We start from the raw sequence: 16,536 nt of genomic DNA, 5'->3' as shown, positions 1-16,536 counted from the left end.
ATAATACTAATTATATTCCAACAAAGATAATTTTTAAAATGAAACATTCTAGGATTCAAACCAGTTAAGGACTATGTGATAAATGAAAATTCAAGGTCAATGCCACTTAAGAACATTCAAAGAAAAATTACACACTAAATGTCAGCAAGTCAATTCTAAAGGTATACAAAAATTATAAAATTGCAATCCATTATCACTAAGTTTGGCCTGTAGAAGAAAGCAAGAATTTTACATAAAAGGATACATGAATGGCCAATAAAGAAATAAGATGATGTTCAATCTCAGTAGTAATCACAAAAATAAAAATTAAAACTGCCATAAAATCATTTGACAACTTCCAGGTAAAGATCAAAACTATTGCAAGTGTTGACAAGGATGCGTGGAACAAAATGTCTCTTCTATGTGACTGAGAGGACAGCAAAGAAGCACAAATACTTTGGAAAACAATCTGGAATATTCTGGGAAAAAAAAAAAAACTGTCCTGTAAAGCTGAAGATTCCCTTGCCGAATGACCTAGAACTTCTGTCCTGAGAAACTCTTGTGCTATATCCATAGTGGCAAAAATCAAGAAACAGCCACAGATTATCTAATGGAAAAATTGAACAATAAATTATAACCCATATTTTACTTTGAATATATATACATATTCTTCAACATATAAATATTCCACAATACAAACATATCTTTAAAATGCTCGTTGATTGAGGGGTTTATAATCTGAAGCGAAAGTACCATCCCCAGAAGCAGGATGGTCTATAACCACCAATCCAGCCCTCTGGCTAACCTACCCTGTTTGGAGAACAGCCCCCATTCCTGACCACCAGGAAGACAAGCTGGATGGATATGTGACCACCCAAAATGCCCAATGAAAGGGACTGCCCATGTGCTCTGTAACTGTTCCAGAGGAAGTAGGAAGTAGGGTACAGGTTCGAGTTTGCACTCACAAGTTAAAGGGGGTTGGATCAAGAAAAGCTACATGGAATCTCCTCTTACCTTCTCACAGTACCAGCCTCTGTTGACACCCACGTTGCCGTGCCCAATGGAGACCCGGCTCAGGGGGCTGAGCAGGGCAGCCAGCTCAATGTGGAAGATATCCGTGCGGCCCCTGTCAAACACACCGCCCTCCAGGAAGATTTTCCCGCTGTTCTTATTTCCTCTGGCCCCATACATGACCAAGTAGATTTTGGATTTGGTCCCAGCTCCCCGGATATCCCCCGTGAAGACGGTGACAATGTAGGTGATAGCTGTTGTGCAAACAGGAGAAAAGGGTTCAACGTGAATTGCAGTATGTCATCCTCCATCTTCCCTCCTGCCCACAACACCCTAGCATGCCCATCTTCCATATAGCTCGTGTCCCCTCATGTCCTCTTCCCTTGGACCATGCCCAATGTCCCTCTCAACCTCATTCCATCATTTCAGGGTCTGTATGTCAGTGTATGTGAGTTTGAGAATAAACCGTGTCTATTATTACAGGAAAGCTGCCAGTGCTGATCATAAGAAACCAACAAAGGGGAGGAGGATCCTGGGCTGGCTAAGAATAATACTAATTATTGATGTTAATTACCATGTGTACCTTATGAATAGCTGTCACATGGCTTCTGTTATGTCTAATCTAATTATAATAGCGCCACTAATGGAGATTTATATCCTAAGCCATCTGATTCATTTAACTTGCTGTTTTGCCAATAACTTAAAAACACAACTTTTGGTAGAGGGCACCACTGTCCTCTTCATCACCTAATTGGTGGGAGAGGGAGGTTTGGGGGAGAGGGGGACAATGTAGGTTGGGCCGTATTGAGTTTGCATCAGTCAGGAGGCATTGGAAGGACATAGAATTTGGGGGAAGAGACAGCGAGGAGAGTTAAACTCCTAAATGAGGAAGAGTGAGAGAAAACACCAAAGGCAAACATTTGAGCAGGAAGTTCTACTGAGATCGGGCCTAGGGTCATTCATTCTATTCTGGGGTCTAAGGCAACTGACATTTTAGGCTTTTGATTCATTCACCCACCCCTTACCTGACCCTACCCCACACCCTCATCCAATGACCTTCGAGAAATAAAACTCCCAAACTTCTTTGGAAGAGAACACACAGACTTCCTTGGGCACCATTCCTTTACACAGATGCACCTTCTTTGGATTGACAAGCATTTATCCAGCGCTCAGAGTGCTTACTAGACACCAGGCCTTCAGGAATACATGAAGATAAACAGGGAAGGCCACTGATCTAAAAAAGAGTGGGTCTCAGCTTCATTGCCCCAAGGCACATGGGTGAATGGCATTCTCCTACTAGATGTAGTTCCAAGGCCTGATTATGGGAATTCCCAGAGACTGTCATTTCTCCTCTTTCTCCATCACTGGGAGACAAGGAATGGTAACACAGTCAATAAGATTGCAGGGATCTGTCCTAGTGCACAGTTTTCAGTACATTTGACTCCTACAAGCCATAGCAACCCAAGCCTGTGCAAAAGCAGGATGAGATGATGCAGTCCAGGGAGGTCGAGGAGGCCTCAGAAGTGACTGGAAGTGGGAATTTGAGAAACAGAGAAAAGATAACAGTCATTACAAGCTGAGGAGAAAGCAGCTTTGGAGGACAAAGGAAGAAAAAAAGTAAGGAGAGTAAAGCAAGCCAGCAAGTCCCCTGTGTGAGCACCAGAAAGGGAAAGAGCCAAGGGTTTCATGGATGCGCTGTGGGGAGATGGAAGTGTTGGAAGATTCTGCTGAGAAGATAAACTGGAACCAAATGGTGGAGCAATTTGCATATTACATGACAGAGTGTGGACTTCATCTCTGTGCAGGGGCGAGCCCCGGAAGCTTTTGCAGCAGAGCCTGTTCTCAGATGTGTGTGACATTGATATCCTGGAACACTCATGACCACCTAACCCAGGCTGGGACCTGGAGGCTTTTTGTGAAATTCACAATGGGTAAGACCTTAGGAGGCAGACCAAGTACCAACCTAGATAGGTTCCTTAACTTCTACAGGCCTCAGTTTTCCCAATTGTGACATGAGGATGATAAAATTCCTATATCGTAGTGTTGCTATGAGGACTGAAAGAAACTAGGTGGGCCAAGTGCCTAGAGAGCCTGGCATATATAAAGCACTTCATATTAGGAGGAGTTAAAATTAAATTAGCTGGGCATAGTTGTACATGCCAATAATTCCATGTGAGGAGAGGCTGAGGCAGGAGGATCACAAATCTGAGGCTAGCCTAGGTAACTTAGGAAGGCCCTGTCTCAAAATAAATTTTAAAAGGGCTGGGCATGTAGCTCACTAGTAGAACATTTGCTTAGCATGGGTTCAACCCCTGTACCACACATACACATGTAAATCAAGTGTGCACACATCAGAAGTGGGTAACTTCCCCTGCTCAGGGGCTTTGCCTCAGCTCCTTTGGTATGAACAAAGCCTCATGTTTGCAGCCCATGGGGAAAGAACATTTTCACAAGCAGGAGAAATACTGTCTGGCCCTTGCTGGATCACAGACCTCCAAACCTGTAGGTGTGAACACTGACTCTCAGGCAGAAAGTGGAATATTAGCCAATGGGGGCTCAACTTTCCAGTTCTACCTGTGGTCTCAGCTCCGCCCACTAAGATATCCCTTTGGATTTTGCCATCATCTTCATCCAGGGCCAGCCAGCGGTTGAGGGGGAAGTCATATTTCCTTTTGTTCCCAATATCTTCAATGACAATCTGGGAAGGAAAAGAGGAAGGAATGAGATGAAGAGGTGCCCCTGGCTATCTACCCAAGTCCTCCAGTCACTGAGGGTACTGAAAGAATCCACTCTCATCTCCTCATGGCCCAGGAAAAGCTCATCACAGGATGCAGCTGTTGCCCTGAAACATCACAAAAACCATACAGGGATGACTGCCAATCACCCCCTGCTGAATCCCAAGCCACTGTCCCTCCATTCATTGCTGCAGGGCATTTTTTTAAAATTGAGCCAAGAAACATGGCAGGAAGTGCCCTGAGAGCTGAAATGAAGGCCTGGAAGCCAGGATTTCAGGCCGGAGGCGAGGCTCTGATCCTAACTGGGATAAAGCAATGTTAAAGCAAAGGGCACTTGGAGCCCCAGATCAGGCACAGAGGAGCCTTAGAATCTGGTGATCAGGTCAGCCACTGACAGTGAGATGAATGGAACCGGTCATCCAGGAACTTCCCAAAGGGACGTGAGCCTGGCTGGTGAGGCTGAGATAAGAGTGTCTTTGAAAACACACCTAGGGACTGGGGGGCCTTCCAAAATATGCCTGGAGGACCTACCTGTTAAATAAGGCAGGAGAGAGAGAAGCACCCTTCTCAGTGAATGATGGGAACACCCACGTGGGGGGAGAGAGAGAGAGAGAGAGAGAGAGAGGGAGGGAGAGAAGAAGAGGCATAAAGGAAGAGAGAGAGAGAGAGAGAGAGAGAGAGAGAGAAGCAATGACCTAATAAAAAGCAAGAGCCATTATCTTCTCAAAGAACATCTCCACTTGCCAGCAAGCCCACAGGCATGGCTGGCCTTCTGAGAGCTAAGAAGGAAAGTGCAGGCCATGAGCTAGTCCCTAGAGGACAGACGATGCCAGTGAAGGGCCTGCCCATGGTGGTGCCAACCATATTCTGTGATAGTGGGACATGCCAGCATCACAAGGCAAGCCCTCCTGATGTGAAAGCCAAGAAGGATGAAATTCCCACAGAGACGGGGGAGGGAAAAGATGAAGTGCCGAATAGGAGTCATTCCCTCCTTGTTCTTCTCAGATGGTTCACAGGCACCCCGAAATGATCGTGGGCCATGCAGGCCTCGCTTCTTCCTGCACGGGCTAAGAACATCTGAGCAACCGTGTGAAGTCCATCTTGGAGTCCCTGTGTGTAGACTGGTGGGGAGTGTCAGCTGTCATTTAGCAGATCTCCCTCCCTGAAGACGTCACCTGATTGAGTAGGCATCTGTTCTGTCCAGATAAGGGAACCACACACTCACAAGGCAACTGGGGAGCCCAGGGGGTCTCCTCCCTCCCACCAGAATCAGGGAAAGTCTCACAATAGAGTCCTGAAGAAGGCTTAGGCTCTGGCTAAGTCTGATGAGAGAACCGAGCTTTCTAGGAAGTTGCTAACAAGGGTGAAGCCTTGGCAGCCATCAGAGAGCAGTGTGGCTGGCCAGGGGACTTGGGTAACAGAGCAGACACAGATAGACCTTCTGAAGAGCCGGACTCTCCCCTCCCAGGCCCCAGTGACCACAGACACGCCCCGAAACCTACCTTGGACAGGAACCAACCTGCGGACCCCCCCTTGTTGTTGTGGCCCACATTGATCTTCATCAGCTGCCCCAAATCTGGGGCATCCAGCATGAACTTGTCTTCCGCTCCCTTTTCAAAGTTGTCCTTTTCATTTTCCAGCCTACGCTCTCCTGTAGGCACAGAGGCAAGACAGTCACAAAAGACCGGAAGAGAAGAAAGAACCAACTCCAAGCCTCAATGGTTCCCCCACTGAAAGAACTCTAGCAAAGTCCAGGGCGGCTCCCCACTGAGATCTAAGGGCTCCTTACATTCCTCCAGTCTCTGGCAAGGCAAGGGTTGGCCTCCCGTGTGGCTGGTGCCCAGGTCCCATAATAGGACTTTTGGTTTCTGCCCTTGTCTGGAGCTCTTATCCCAGTCAACCTATTTGTACCCACATCCGTAGACCCAAAGGCCTGCCTTGCTGTTCCCTATTATTCATCCTGATCGGGAACATTGACCATGGCAGTTGGCAGAAGGCCTGTGACCGGGACCCTGATATCAGCTTCAGACTTCCTTTGAGCTGGCTCCTTTTCTACAAAACAGTGCCAAACGCTATTATCAGACACTGCTGGTTGTTTAACATGAATTTTTTATGCTATTCCTCACCACAATCCAAGAAGGAGATACTATTAACTCCATCTCGCAAATGAAGAAACAGAAAAGTTGAATACCTTGCCAAAAGGCTCATGGGTAATAAGCAATGAGGCAGGACTCTATTCTCACTTGTTCCTCCTGCTTTGCAATTTTCCATTCCATGTTTCCATGATTATGTGGGTGCCAGTCAGATTCGCCTCACCACCCAGTCTAACCACTGACTTTTTTTGTTTAAATCATCTCGTGTTCTTTCTTTTCTAAAATTTAGTTTTCTATTTTTTTTTCTCAAATTTTACTTTGTGATGTTGAAACAGAGAGAAAATAATATCAGTCTTGTACCCCTGTCTCAATGTAAGAGGCATAGCAGATGTTAACATTTCATCTAGTTTGCTTCAGACTTATTTTATTTTTTAAGGAAATAATGTGTGTAAGGCCTCACTGTTCCTCTCTCCCTTCACCTCCCTTCCCCCAAACAAACACTCCCCTCAGTTTGGCATGTACTATCCCCATACACATGTGAGCATCCAGAAGAAAAATATACTACTTCTGCAGGTTTCAGAATGCTGCATAAATAATACCATCATGCACATTTGACGGCCTCAAAATTCTCATCTGTACAATGGGGATGGTAATAGGGCCTCCCTCATAGTGTCCCCATGGAGCGGGCTGCACACACACTTCGAACAGGCCCTGGGGCGTGTTAGGTACCAGGGCAGGGTGCTATTGCTGGGGTTGTTGCTATTGTTCTGGTATCATTCACATACTTCATGCAACTTGCTTTTTTTTTTCAGTGAGTGCTATGCTTTTGAGAGGACCCTGTTGATGGTAATAACTGGTTCATTCATCCAATGGCCCTCTAATAGTCATTGCATGGAAGAGGCACCTGTCTATGCATTTTCCTGCTGATGGACATTTAGCTTGTCTCTCTTTGTTTTTGCAAATAGCAATGAATTAGACTCTTCTGTACCCTTTCCTGCTGCACATTCATAAGAACTGATCTGAGCAGAAACCTACCAGCAGGGCTGCTGGACCCTGGGGTGCGCTCATCTGCAGCTTGTGGGGTATGGCAAAATGACCGGATGACAGTAATTTCTACCAGAAAAGTTTGAAGATTCCCACAATCACTATTAGCATCTATTTTTAAAATTCTTATACAGTGTGTATAGAATGGTGTCTGACCATGGCTTTAACTTAATTTGCATTCCCCTACTTATTTGGAGAGACTGAGCACATGTTTTTTGCTGCCTATATATGCCATCTAGGTCTTGCTCATCTGTAACTTTTCTGCTTGTATCCTTTATTTTATTTCTCTTTTGTATGTTTCTTGCCTATTTTTTTAAAATCATTCAGATATATTTTTGTGTTAATAGACTTCAACAATATTTTCCTTTGTTTTTGTGCTTTTGGTGAATTACTTAAGAAGCCCCATCCTTATTAAAGTGAAAAAGATACTCTCTTAAAGTTCCTTCTAAAAATATGTTATGATTTTCTTTTTCACATTGAAGGCTTTAACCCATCTGGAAGCTATTTTTGTGCACAGTGAAAGGTAAGGATCTAATTTTATCTTTTCTGAAATGGTTAGGCAATTGTTCAAACACCAGTAATTAAATGTCTCATCTTTTCTCTCTGATTTATAATGCCATCCCTATGGGTGTTTCTAAACTCTATTCAGTTCCATTAGTCTATTTTATTTATCCTTTCACCAATATCACACTGTTTTAGTTTTTAGAGACCTACAGTATCTGGCAGGGTAAATATCACCATATTATTAATATTGTCCATATTATTTTTATTATTCAAAATTATTTGGCAATACTTAGCCCTATGTGGTTCTACATGAATTTTAATAGTATCTTCTGCTACAGGGTATTGGTATTTGGGATTTTGACTGAAATTGTATTGTATTATAGAATAACCTGAGTCTGAGTATTTTCTCATCCGTGAACTTTTTTCCATTTTTAAAAATCGTATTCTTTTTTTTTTTTTTTTTGGCCTGGGATGGGGGATAATAGGGGTTGAACTTAGGGCCACTCAATCACTAAGCCACATTCCCAGCCCTATTTTGTATTTTATTTAGAGACAAGGTCTCACTGAGTTGCTTAGTACTTCACTAAGTTGCTAAGGATGACTTTGAACTTGCGATCCTCCTACCTCAGCCTCCCGAGCTGCTGGGATTACAGGCATGCGCCGCTGAGCCCAGCTAAAAAAACATATTCTTATTTATCCCCTTCAACAAAAATTAATTTTCCTGAAATATGCTCTTTTACAGATATTCTTAGGTTCCACATTATTGCTACAAATAGGATGTATTTAAATTAAATGTTTGATGCTTGTTTTCATTAATTTTTGTATATATTAGTCTTTGTACATATTAGTTTTATACAAATTTTGTATATGTTAGTCTTATTAGTCTTATACCTTTGTTAAATCTTCTAATTGTGAATTCTCCTGGATTTTATTGATTTTTTTTATGAAAAGGAAAACTTGTTCTTTCATTTTCAACCATATTTGCTTGTGTCTCTCTCTCTTTTTTTCCCCCTAAACCTTTTTTCTGGCCTTAGGACTTTAAGTACTGTGATGAATAGAAATAATGATTAGTGTGTTTTTGAGATAATTTTACTTTTTCTATTTAATCTGTTATTGCAATAAATTAAATGAGTAGGTTGACTAATGTTAAATTATCCTTGAATTCCTAGAATAAATGGTATAGAGTAGAAATTATTTATTGTTTATGTGATTATTTATTTATAAATTTAGGGTGCTAACAGATTTATTAACATTTATTTAGGCTTTTTTGGTCTTTGTTCATAAATGAGGTTAATCTATGTACATTTCTTTCTCTTAAAAGAAATGCCTGGTTTGGGAATCAAAATTCATAAAATGAACTAGTGCTCAATACCACTTTCCCTATTCTTTGAAACAATTTGTATAAGATGGAAATTAATTATGTCTTAAATAGTTGGTGTTTTTTTGCCCAATCTTATGAGTCTGATGTCTTAGGTGGACTCTAATTGCTGCTCTAATTTCTTTAATGATTACAGATCTCTTTGGAAACTAGCTACTGCAAGTCCTTGAGATAATCAATCCTTTTAAGATGCTGAGACCAAAGATCAAGTTATATCATATAGTGATAATCACAAGGCTTAGACCCAGCCTCTTTACCATGCATGGGACAATCTTGAATTCCTCTAAGCGATGAACGCTAACATAGCAAAGAGGATCAGAGGCCAACAATCTCCATGCCATATTCCTCCTGGACCCCAACCCCAAGAAAGACGCTAATGCAGAACAAAGACCCCACAGCCTCAGATTCATTGTCTGTCTCCAAGGTCTGTAGTGAGAACCCTAGTATGTGATAGATACCCGAGGCTTTCACACCTGCTATCGGTACTGTCTCTGTTAGTTTTACCCAGTAAATTTTGTTCTTGATGATGCTGATGATGATATACATTCTATCAGATTTTTCACATTACAGTTTCTTCCTTGATCAATTAACTACCTGGAAATGTGTTTTTGTTGAAAGGTTAGTATTCCTTCTAATTTCACCACCTATGATCAAAGAATGTTGTCTCTATATTATTGATCCATACAGCTTTGTGGTTTTATATGTGATCACTATGTGCTTGAAAAGAAAATGTATTATCTACCAGTTGGATGCAGAAATCTGCATATTTCTACTAGATTAAGCTTACAAATTGTGTAGCTAAGATCTTCTCCACTCATACTAAATTTTTATCCATTTGACCTATCAATTGTTGAGAATGGTGTATTAAAATCTCCCTCATCATTGTGTATTTTTCAAATTACTCCAAGAATTTTGTTAATTACTGCTGACATATTTTGGAAATATTGCTGTTAAATTTATACAAATTCAGAACTATGGTATTATTCTTTTTGTCATTATTCCTTTTACCATTGTCTAGCAAAGTAGTTTACCTTCAACAGATATAAATAGCCATGCCACTTTCTTTCCTATCATTGCTATTTACCTATTTACTCCAACTCATTTCTTTTCAAATATTCTGTATCATCTATTTAAGCTCATTATTTTTTCTCCTCTCACATAATAGGGTAATATTTATCTTTTAACTAAGTTTTTCTAAGTTTTTTTTCTACTGATACATTTATCTAAATTTTGCTATTAGTCATTGTTTTTCTTTGCTTCTCTTTCCTCATTTATTTCTATTGGTTTGATTCTTCATTCCTTTGTATTCGTTCTATTGATGTGTAGATTATATATTTCTATTTGGGGTGGGCACTTTTACAATTTTAATATTCATGCTTGACTTATTAAAATGTGCAATTAATCCTTTACGAAATCTTTTGGGAATGGGAAGATGAACTATGGCCCAAAACCTCATTCTGTTTTAACTCTCACTAGCCACTTTCCTTCTCAAATATTATTGATTTTAAGTGTTTGAGATCCACATTTCTTCTTGCCCTTATGTTCATCATTATGACAAGTTTTACATAGTTAATGCCTCCTTAGATTTGTTAAATAGTCATGGATTTTTTTTATTCACAGTTGGTTCTTGTCTCTCACTTTGTTCAGTGTACAATTTTATTTTTCTTAAAGTATTGCCTTCAGGGGTTGTTTAAGTATCAATCTAGAAATGGTAAATTCTATATCTCTTTGTTGGCGTGGAAATTTGTCCATTTTGCCTCACTCTGGAATGATGACCTCGCTGGTGTAGAATTATAGGCTGACATATATTCTGGCTCAGAACATTGAAGATATTATTACATGGATTTATGCCTCTTGCTACTAGGAATTTGCTATCAATTTAACTATTGTTTTCACAGAAGGCAATCTGCCAAATCTGCTTCCTTCTAAGATTTTTCTCTGTGCCTGTGGTTTCACTGTAAGGTATCTAAATGTAGGTTTGTTTTTATGTAACCTGTTCCATGACTCCTTTTGCTTCTTTAATCTGAAGATTTATATCTTTGTTCCAACCTAAAAAAGTTTTCATTGCATTTTGAATATTCCCTCACCTGTTCTCCATATTCTCTGTTTTTTAAATTCCTATTTAACATCAATTAGCCCTTTCCATTCTTTCCTTCATTCCCATGACTTCTCATTTCTATTTTTCAATCTTTTTTGCCTCTGTGCTCAATGAATATTTTGCTCATGTTTATCTTACAGTTAACTAGTTCTCATTTAACTATTTCTAGTTGTATTGTTTAACTCATCTAGTAAACATTTATCTTTAGCAACCATATTTTCATTTCCTGTATTCCTGTTTACTAAGGAATACTCTGTTCAACTATTTCTAACTGTATTGTTTAACTCATCCAATGAGTTAAAAAAAAAAAAAAGCTTAACTATATTTGGTAGCCATATTTTCATTTCCTGTATTCCTGTTTGATTCCTTCTCAAAATTTGCTGTTTTTTAGTGTTTTATTTTCTCAATTACCTTTTTCATGCACTTAATAGGTTTGAACAATTTAAGATATAGGCTTTCTCAGAATTTCTCCATTATCTGAAATGCCTAAGGATTTAATCTTTTTTATTATGTTCATTTCTTAAATTTGTTTTTTTTAGTTATATGTAACAGTAGAATATATTTTGACATATCATACATACATGGAGTATAACTTCCCATTCTTGTGGTTGCATGTGACATGGAGTTATACTAGTCATGTATTCATATATGAACATAGAAAACTAATGTCCAATTCATACTTCTGGCTTTCCCATGTCCATCTCTCTTCTTTTTCCCCCATTCCCCCGCCCCACCCTCTCCAATCCAGTGAATCTCCACTCTCACCCCGCTGCCTATTGTGAGTCAGCATCTGCATATCAGAGACAACATTTGGCCTTTGGTCCTTTGAGATTGACTTATTTCACTTGGCATGATAGTCTCCAGTTCCACACATCCTGCAAATGCCATAATTTCATTCTTCTTTATGGCTGAGTAATATTTCATTGTGTCTATGTACCACATTTCTAAGGATTTAATCTTATTATGTGCTGTGTTGATTTATGATTATTGTGACCTTGAGTGTTTTGTAGTTTGGGAAAATAAACTCATCTCTAGTACTTTATGTGAGAATTTTGTGCAGTCTCCCAAATGCTTACATCAAGTACTTGAAGGTATTTATTACTGCCATGGAACAAACGTTCTAGGGAAAGCAGCTTTCCAAATCACATTTTTAGCATAAAATCAGACCTTGAGCCCACATGTGATATAAACCTAAGGTATCAATTTCTCAACAATTTTTAAAAATTTTAGTGATATTACAGAGATAAGTTTACTGATGAGTAATTTTTTTCCTGGTCTATTTTTTCACTGAAGATGTTTCTATGAAATTTCAGTGCTTCTGGCTTTATGTGCAGTTCTAATTTCAAATCTCTTGCCTCATGCAGGGCCAAGGTCTCATTTTTCTGACCCCCAAATGGGTATAAAAACCTATGCTCTAGATTGTTGGGCATGAAGCTCCCTCCTTCTAAGAGTCATAACATCAATTCATGGTTAATATTTGAGTTCCCTCTTCATTTCTGGCACCTGGTGAGTTCTCTTTTATTCCCTTATAAGCTCAACAATACATTTTGAATTCTTTAATATATTTTATCCAAAATTCACATGTCTCTGTAGCTTCTCTGACCCCTATACCACTAAATTGGCAGAAGCAGGAGAGAACCACCTGTCTCAGTTCTCTTGACCTGAACTTCTCACCAGCACCTGCAGCTGTATTTGTCCTCATTTCCTGCTTCAACTGTGAAGGCAATTCTAACTGTCCCCTGGCCCCATCCCAATATTAGCCAATTCACTGCTCTGGATCAGACCATACCCAGCCACAACCCCACGCATAGCTTGGATGGGCACAGAGCTTATGGAGATGAAGAGAGGCAGTAATCCCTGGAGATGCAGAGATTGGGTTTGCACCTGGTCTAGGATATAAACCAATTTTAATCAACCCCCAAACCAGGCATTCTATATTCTGAAAACATAAATTTTTCAACACAGCATGGACAGCCCAACACTCCAGACAGGCCATGATATTCGAGAGAGGAGCCCAAAGGGGGCTTGAGCTGCCTTCCTCTGCCAGGGTTGTGGGAAATAACCCATCTAAGAGGCAGTGCTGGGCAAGGCTTGTGAAAAAGGATTCAAACCCATTACCTGTGTCTCCATACTCTCCAAAGATATTGATGAAGACATCTGCATCCGTCCCCGCACCAATTACATCGCCAGTGTACACCTTGATTTCATATTTGTTACCTGGAAATGAAGACAGAGGAAGCCTTAGCTCATTAAGCTCCTAAGGAAAACAGGCCCATCCTCTAGAGTGTTGAGCATGGAGGCTCCCTTCTTCTAAGAGCCAAAACATAAATTCCTCATTAATACTTTGATTCTGAGCTACCATTCACCCTTCTCCCCAGCAAGGCACAAATTGTCATCATTATTGTCAATAACAGAGCAAGAAATAAATCATTCAACACTGGTTCCAAATGGTCATTATTATACTGTATGCAACACATAAATCAGAGCTGATGGGAACCTGATGTTTTTATTTACTGACATGTTGCCTTGGGATGTCTATTCAAACCCAAGATGCCAACCAACCCACCAGCATATCTCCCCTGAACTGTTGAAATGTCTCCAGCTGGGTTCCCTGCATCTCCTTTGCCTTCTCCAATATTTTTCCCACACTGTACCACAATGTGGAAATTCACTAGGGAAACTGGATTCTGTAGATGAAAATTAAATTCATATGTAGTTTGCCAAGGCCATAACTAATCCACTGGAGCACCATGATGGCCAACAAATACATGCTTAGGGGTTCCTTTTTCAAAGACCTGTATCTGCTTCTTGTGTCTTTGTTCCAATCACTGCACAGAAATTCTCTGTGAGCCCCAGACTATGTCAAGGGGACCCAGAGGTCAATGTAAACCTGGCACCATGATGAATTCTATTTATCTCTCCCCATCTGGAGTCTTCTTTGGGGTGTGATCAGAGGAAGAAGACTCTTCCAGATTTTATTTAGTGCCAATAATCCCAAGAGCTGAGACAATCCTTCCTCTCTCTTTCCCTTCCTATGTGGCTTTCCATTTTTTGTGTAGCAGAATTCTTTGTATAAGATGTCTAATGCCCAACCTGTGAAACTGATAACACCAGAGCTCTTTAGATTGAGGCCCATCGTCCTGACCCCTCTGTCCAACTCCTTTCTAGAGTCTTCCCTGACCCCCACTCTGTCTCCCAGGAGGTATTTATCCTCTGTATTCTTCAGCTCTGCTCTGTCCTCTATGTCAAGTTGAATCAAATTTCCTAAAACCCCAAGTCCCAGGAAAGTTGTTCAGTGTGAAGCACTGCCTTTGGGAAGGAAATACAACGTCATCCACCTCTACCCCTGCCCGCAGTACAGGGCCAGCCCTGGGAGATGATGTGGCACCAACTCCAGCACCCTCTGCACAGCTTGTACACGTTGGTCTTTGGCTGTGAGAACATGGAGCCTAAAGCAGACAGACAGTGTCTTCTCTTTCTCTCCTCAGTCCTCACTTAGCAAAATCCACCAATGGGAGAGGACAGACTCCTCCAATCCTTGCTCCTAAGTGAAGGCTCCTGGAGGAACAGCCACTCTCCGACTCCACCCTTCTTGCCTAACCATGAAGATCCCCTGAGATAGCAGCTGGAACCAGAACCTTCAAAGGGGGCCAGACCAGGGAACTCCCAGGCTAGTAGCTTGAAATATGAGCCACCCTGAGGTTGCCTGGAAGGGTTTGGGAGAGCTAAAGTTTCCCTCTTTATAATTCAGCCCTCAAATTTCAATTCTGTCTTCTGGAATAATTCATAGTACTGGCTTCTCTTTCCACAAATGCTTCCCAGCCCCTCCTGCTTCATGTGCCTGGTCCCCTTGGAGTCCTCTTGTCCCTGCAGTCTGACCAATGCTCAGAAACAGCCTTCAGACCTGCCCAGGGCCCCCATCATCCTGGCATCTTGCCACTATAAAGAGGAGTCTCGAGTTCTGGTAGAGTGAGCCCTGGACTGGAGCTGGGAATGGTTGTGAATTCCCAGAGATCCTTCCTGCCAGGGAAGGAGGAAGCACTTCCCAGGATACCCCACGACTTCCTGGGCCCCCTGCCAGGGGTCAGCAAACTTTTTCTGTGAATTACCAGATAGGAAATATTTTCAGCTTTGTGGGCCATTTGGCCCAGGTGGCATCCTGGGTTTGTCCCATGGGCTATAGTTTGCCCACGCTGCCCTATGTCTTGTGCTCTCAGGCACAGTTCTGTGTGTTTCTAGGTAAGGACCACAGGACTCTGCTCTCTGTGCCCTGGGATGGGTACAAATCTGCGTGGCATGAGGTGATCAATGCCTGCTGTAGGACTGTAACAGCACAACCTAAGCACTGGCTAAACAGACCTGTTTGGGTGAAGCACCTCCTGTGTCAGTAAACAGGGCCAGATTTCCCTGCCCCCCCCAAATATGTGACTAGTCTAAACCTGGAGGTTCCCTGGGTCTCATAAATAAGGGGACCTGGTCTGGGGCTTTCCAAAGGTTAAGACATATGACAGCTCCAATCCTATTACCTTAGGAATCGTGCCTTTAGCACATGGCCTGGCTGGAGGCCAGGAGCAGAGAGGGAAAGAGGTGAAGGTCAAGTTGGATGAGGTCTAGCAAGGCATTTACTCCTCTTCCAAGAAGAGTGAGCTAACATGGAGAAATGGACTCATGGCCAATGATGGGGAATTTACTCGAGCCAGCACAAGAGCTGGCCTGTGATTTACCCATGTTGTGTGTTGTCTGTTGTAACATTTCCCTAGAACTGATTTCTCTCTGGCCTTTATGGCAGGCTGCGGTTAACTCTTACAGGAGCTTCCTGAAAATTAGAAAAGAGAATCCCTGCTGGATGTGGTGGTGCCACATCTATAATCCCAGCAACTGAGGAGGCTGAGGCAGAAGGATTGCAAGTTCAAGGCCAACCTCAGTAACTTAGTGAGGCCCTAAGCGACTTAACAAGACCCTCTCTCAAAATAAAAAATTAAAAGTGTAGTGGTAAAGCATCCCTGGGTTCAATCCCAGTATTTAAAAAAAAAAAATCCCTTCCTCAAGACACTTTACTGCCATCTGTTGGATAATCATAATAAATACAGAAATCTACAACCTTCCCTTTACAGAAAGTGTCTCCTTATAGAGCTGCACTGGTGCAGTGCCTGACCTTTACATCTGAGCCCAGCAACCCTACCTCTCAGGCAGTGGCCTCCTGCCACTAAAGGTCACTGTGAGCTCAGAGGGGCCAAACTAAGGAAGCTTGGCTCAGAACAAAATATAATGAGGGTACAGAGCAGGGGTTAGGCTAGTCACACAGTGCCTTGAGAAGCCACACAGGACTGAGCTGGGGTCCTGTGCTGGTGGAATTAGTTGCAGCCTAAGACAGGTTTCCTGCCCCAAGGCCACAGCAATGAACTGTCTAATGTCCTTTCTTCTTGGTGACTACACAGTCAGTCCTGCCTCCCACTGCAGGCCCCATGGTGAAGGCAAAGGCTGCACCCTTCAAACAGGAAATCTGTCCCTGAAGGCCGGCGGAAGCTGCCTGCGTGGGCTTCCAGAAAAGGCAGGCACCGGCAGGCCCCAGCTGCCTGCCTGCCTGCGCCGGGTGCGCCAACCGCCCCCGCCCCCACAGCCTCCCCTACGCTCTGTCTGGAACAGTCAGCGCACAGCAGCGACAGAAAGCATCAGAGAGCTGCCCGGGGAAGC

At 42.2% G+C, this 16,536-nt stretch overlaps 1 protein-coding gene across 3 annotated transcripts in view; it reads right to left on the bottom strand.

The window, feature by feature from the left end:
* Positions 1 to 16,536, bottom strand: part of Loxhd1 (lipoxygenase homology PLAT domains 1) — a 133,935-nt gene that overhangs the window by 90,936 nt on the left and 26,463 nt on the right. For all 3 annotated transcript variants that reach the window (XM_048806606.1, XM_015482237.2, XM_015482238.2), the window contains exons 5-8: positions 12,961 to 13,059; positions 5,228 to 5,376; positions 3,565 to 3,688; positions 994 to 1,244 (exon numbers count right to left, since the gene is read on the bottom strand). In XM_048806606.1, coding sequence (XP_048662563.1) covers positions 994 to 1,244; positions 3,565 to 3,688; positions 5,228 to 5,376; positions 12,961 to 13,059 — 623 coding nt within the window. The remainder of the gene's footprint in view (positions 1 to 993; positions 1,245 to 3,564; positions 3,689 to 5,227; positions 5,377 to 12,960; positions 13,060 to 16,536) is intronic.

The sequence above is a fragment of the Marmota marmota genome, unplaced genomic scaffold, assembly GCF_001458135.2.
Source record: "Marmota marmota marmota unplaced genomic scaffold, marMar, whole genome shotgun sequence".
NCBI lineage: Eukaryota > Metazoa > Chordata > Mammalia > Rodentia > Sciuridae > Marmota > Marmota marmota.
Note: the sequence above shows the minus strand (reverse complement) of the source record. Positions and strands in the feature narration are given on the sequence as shown.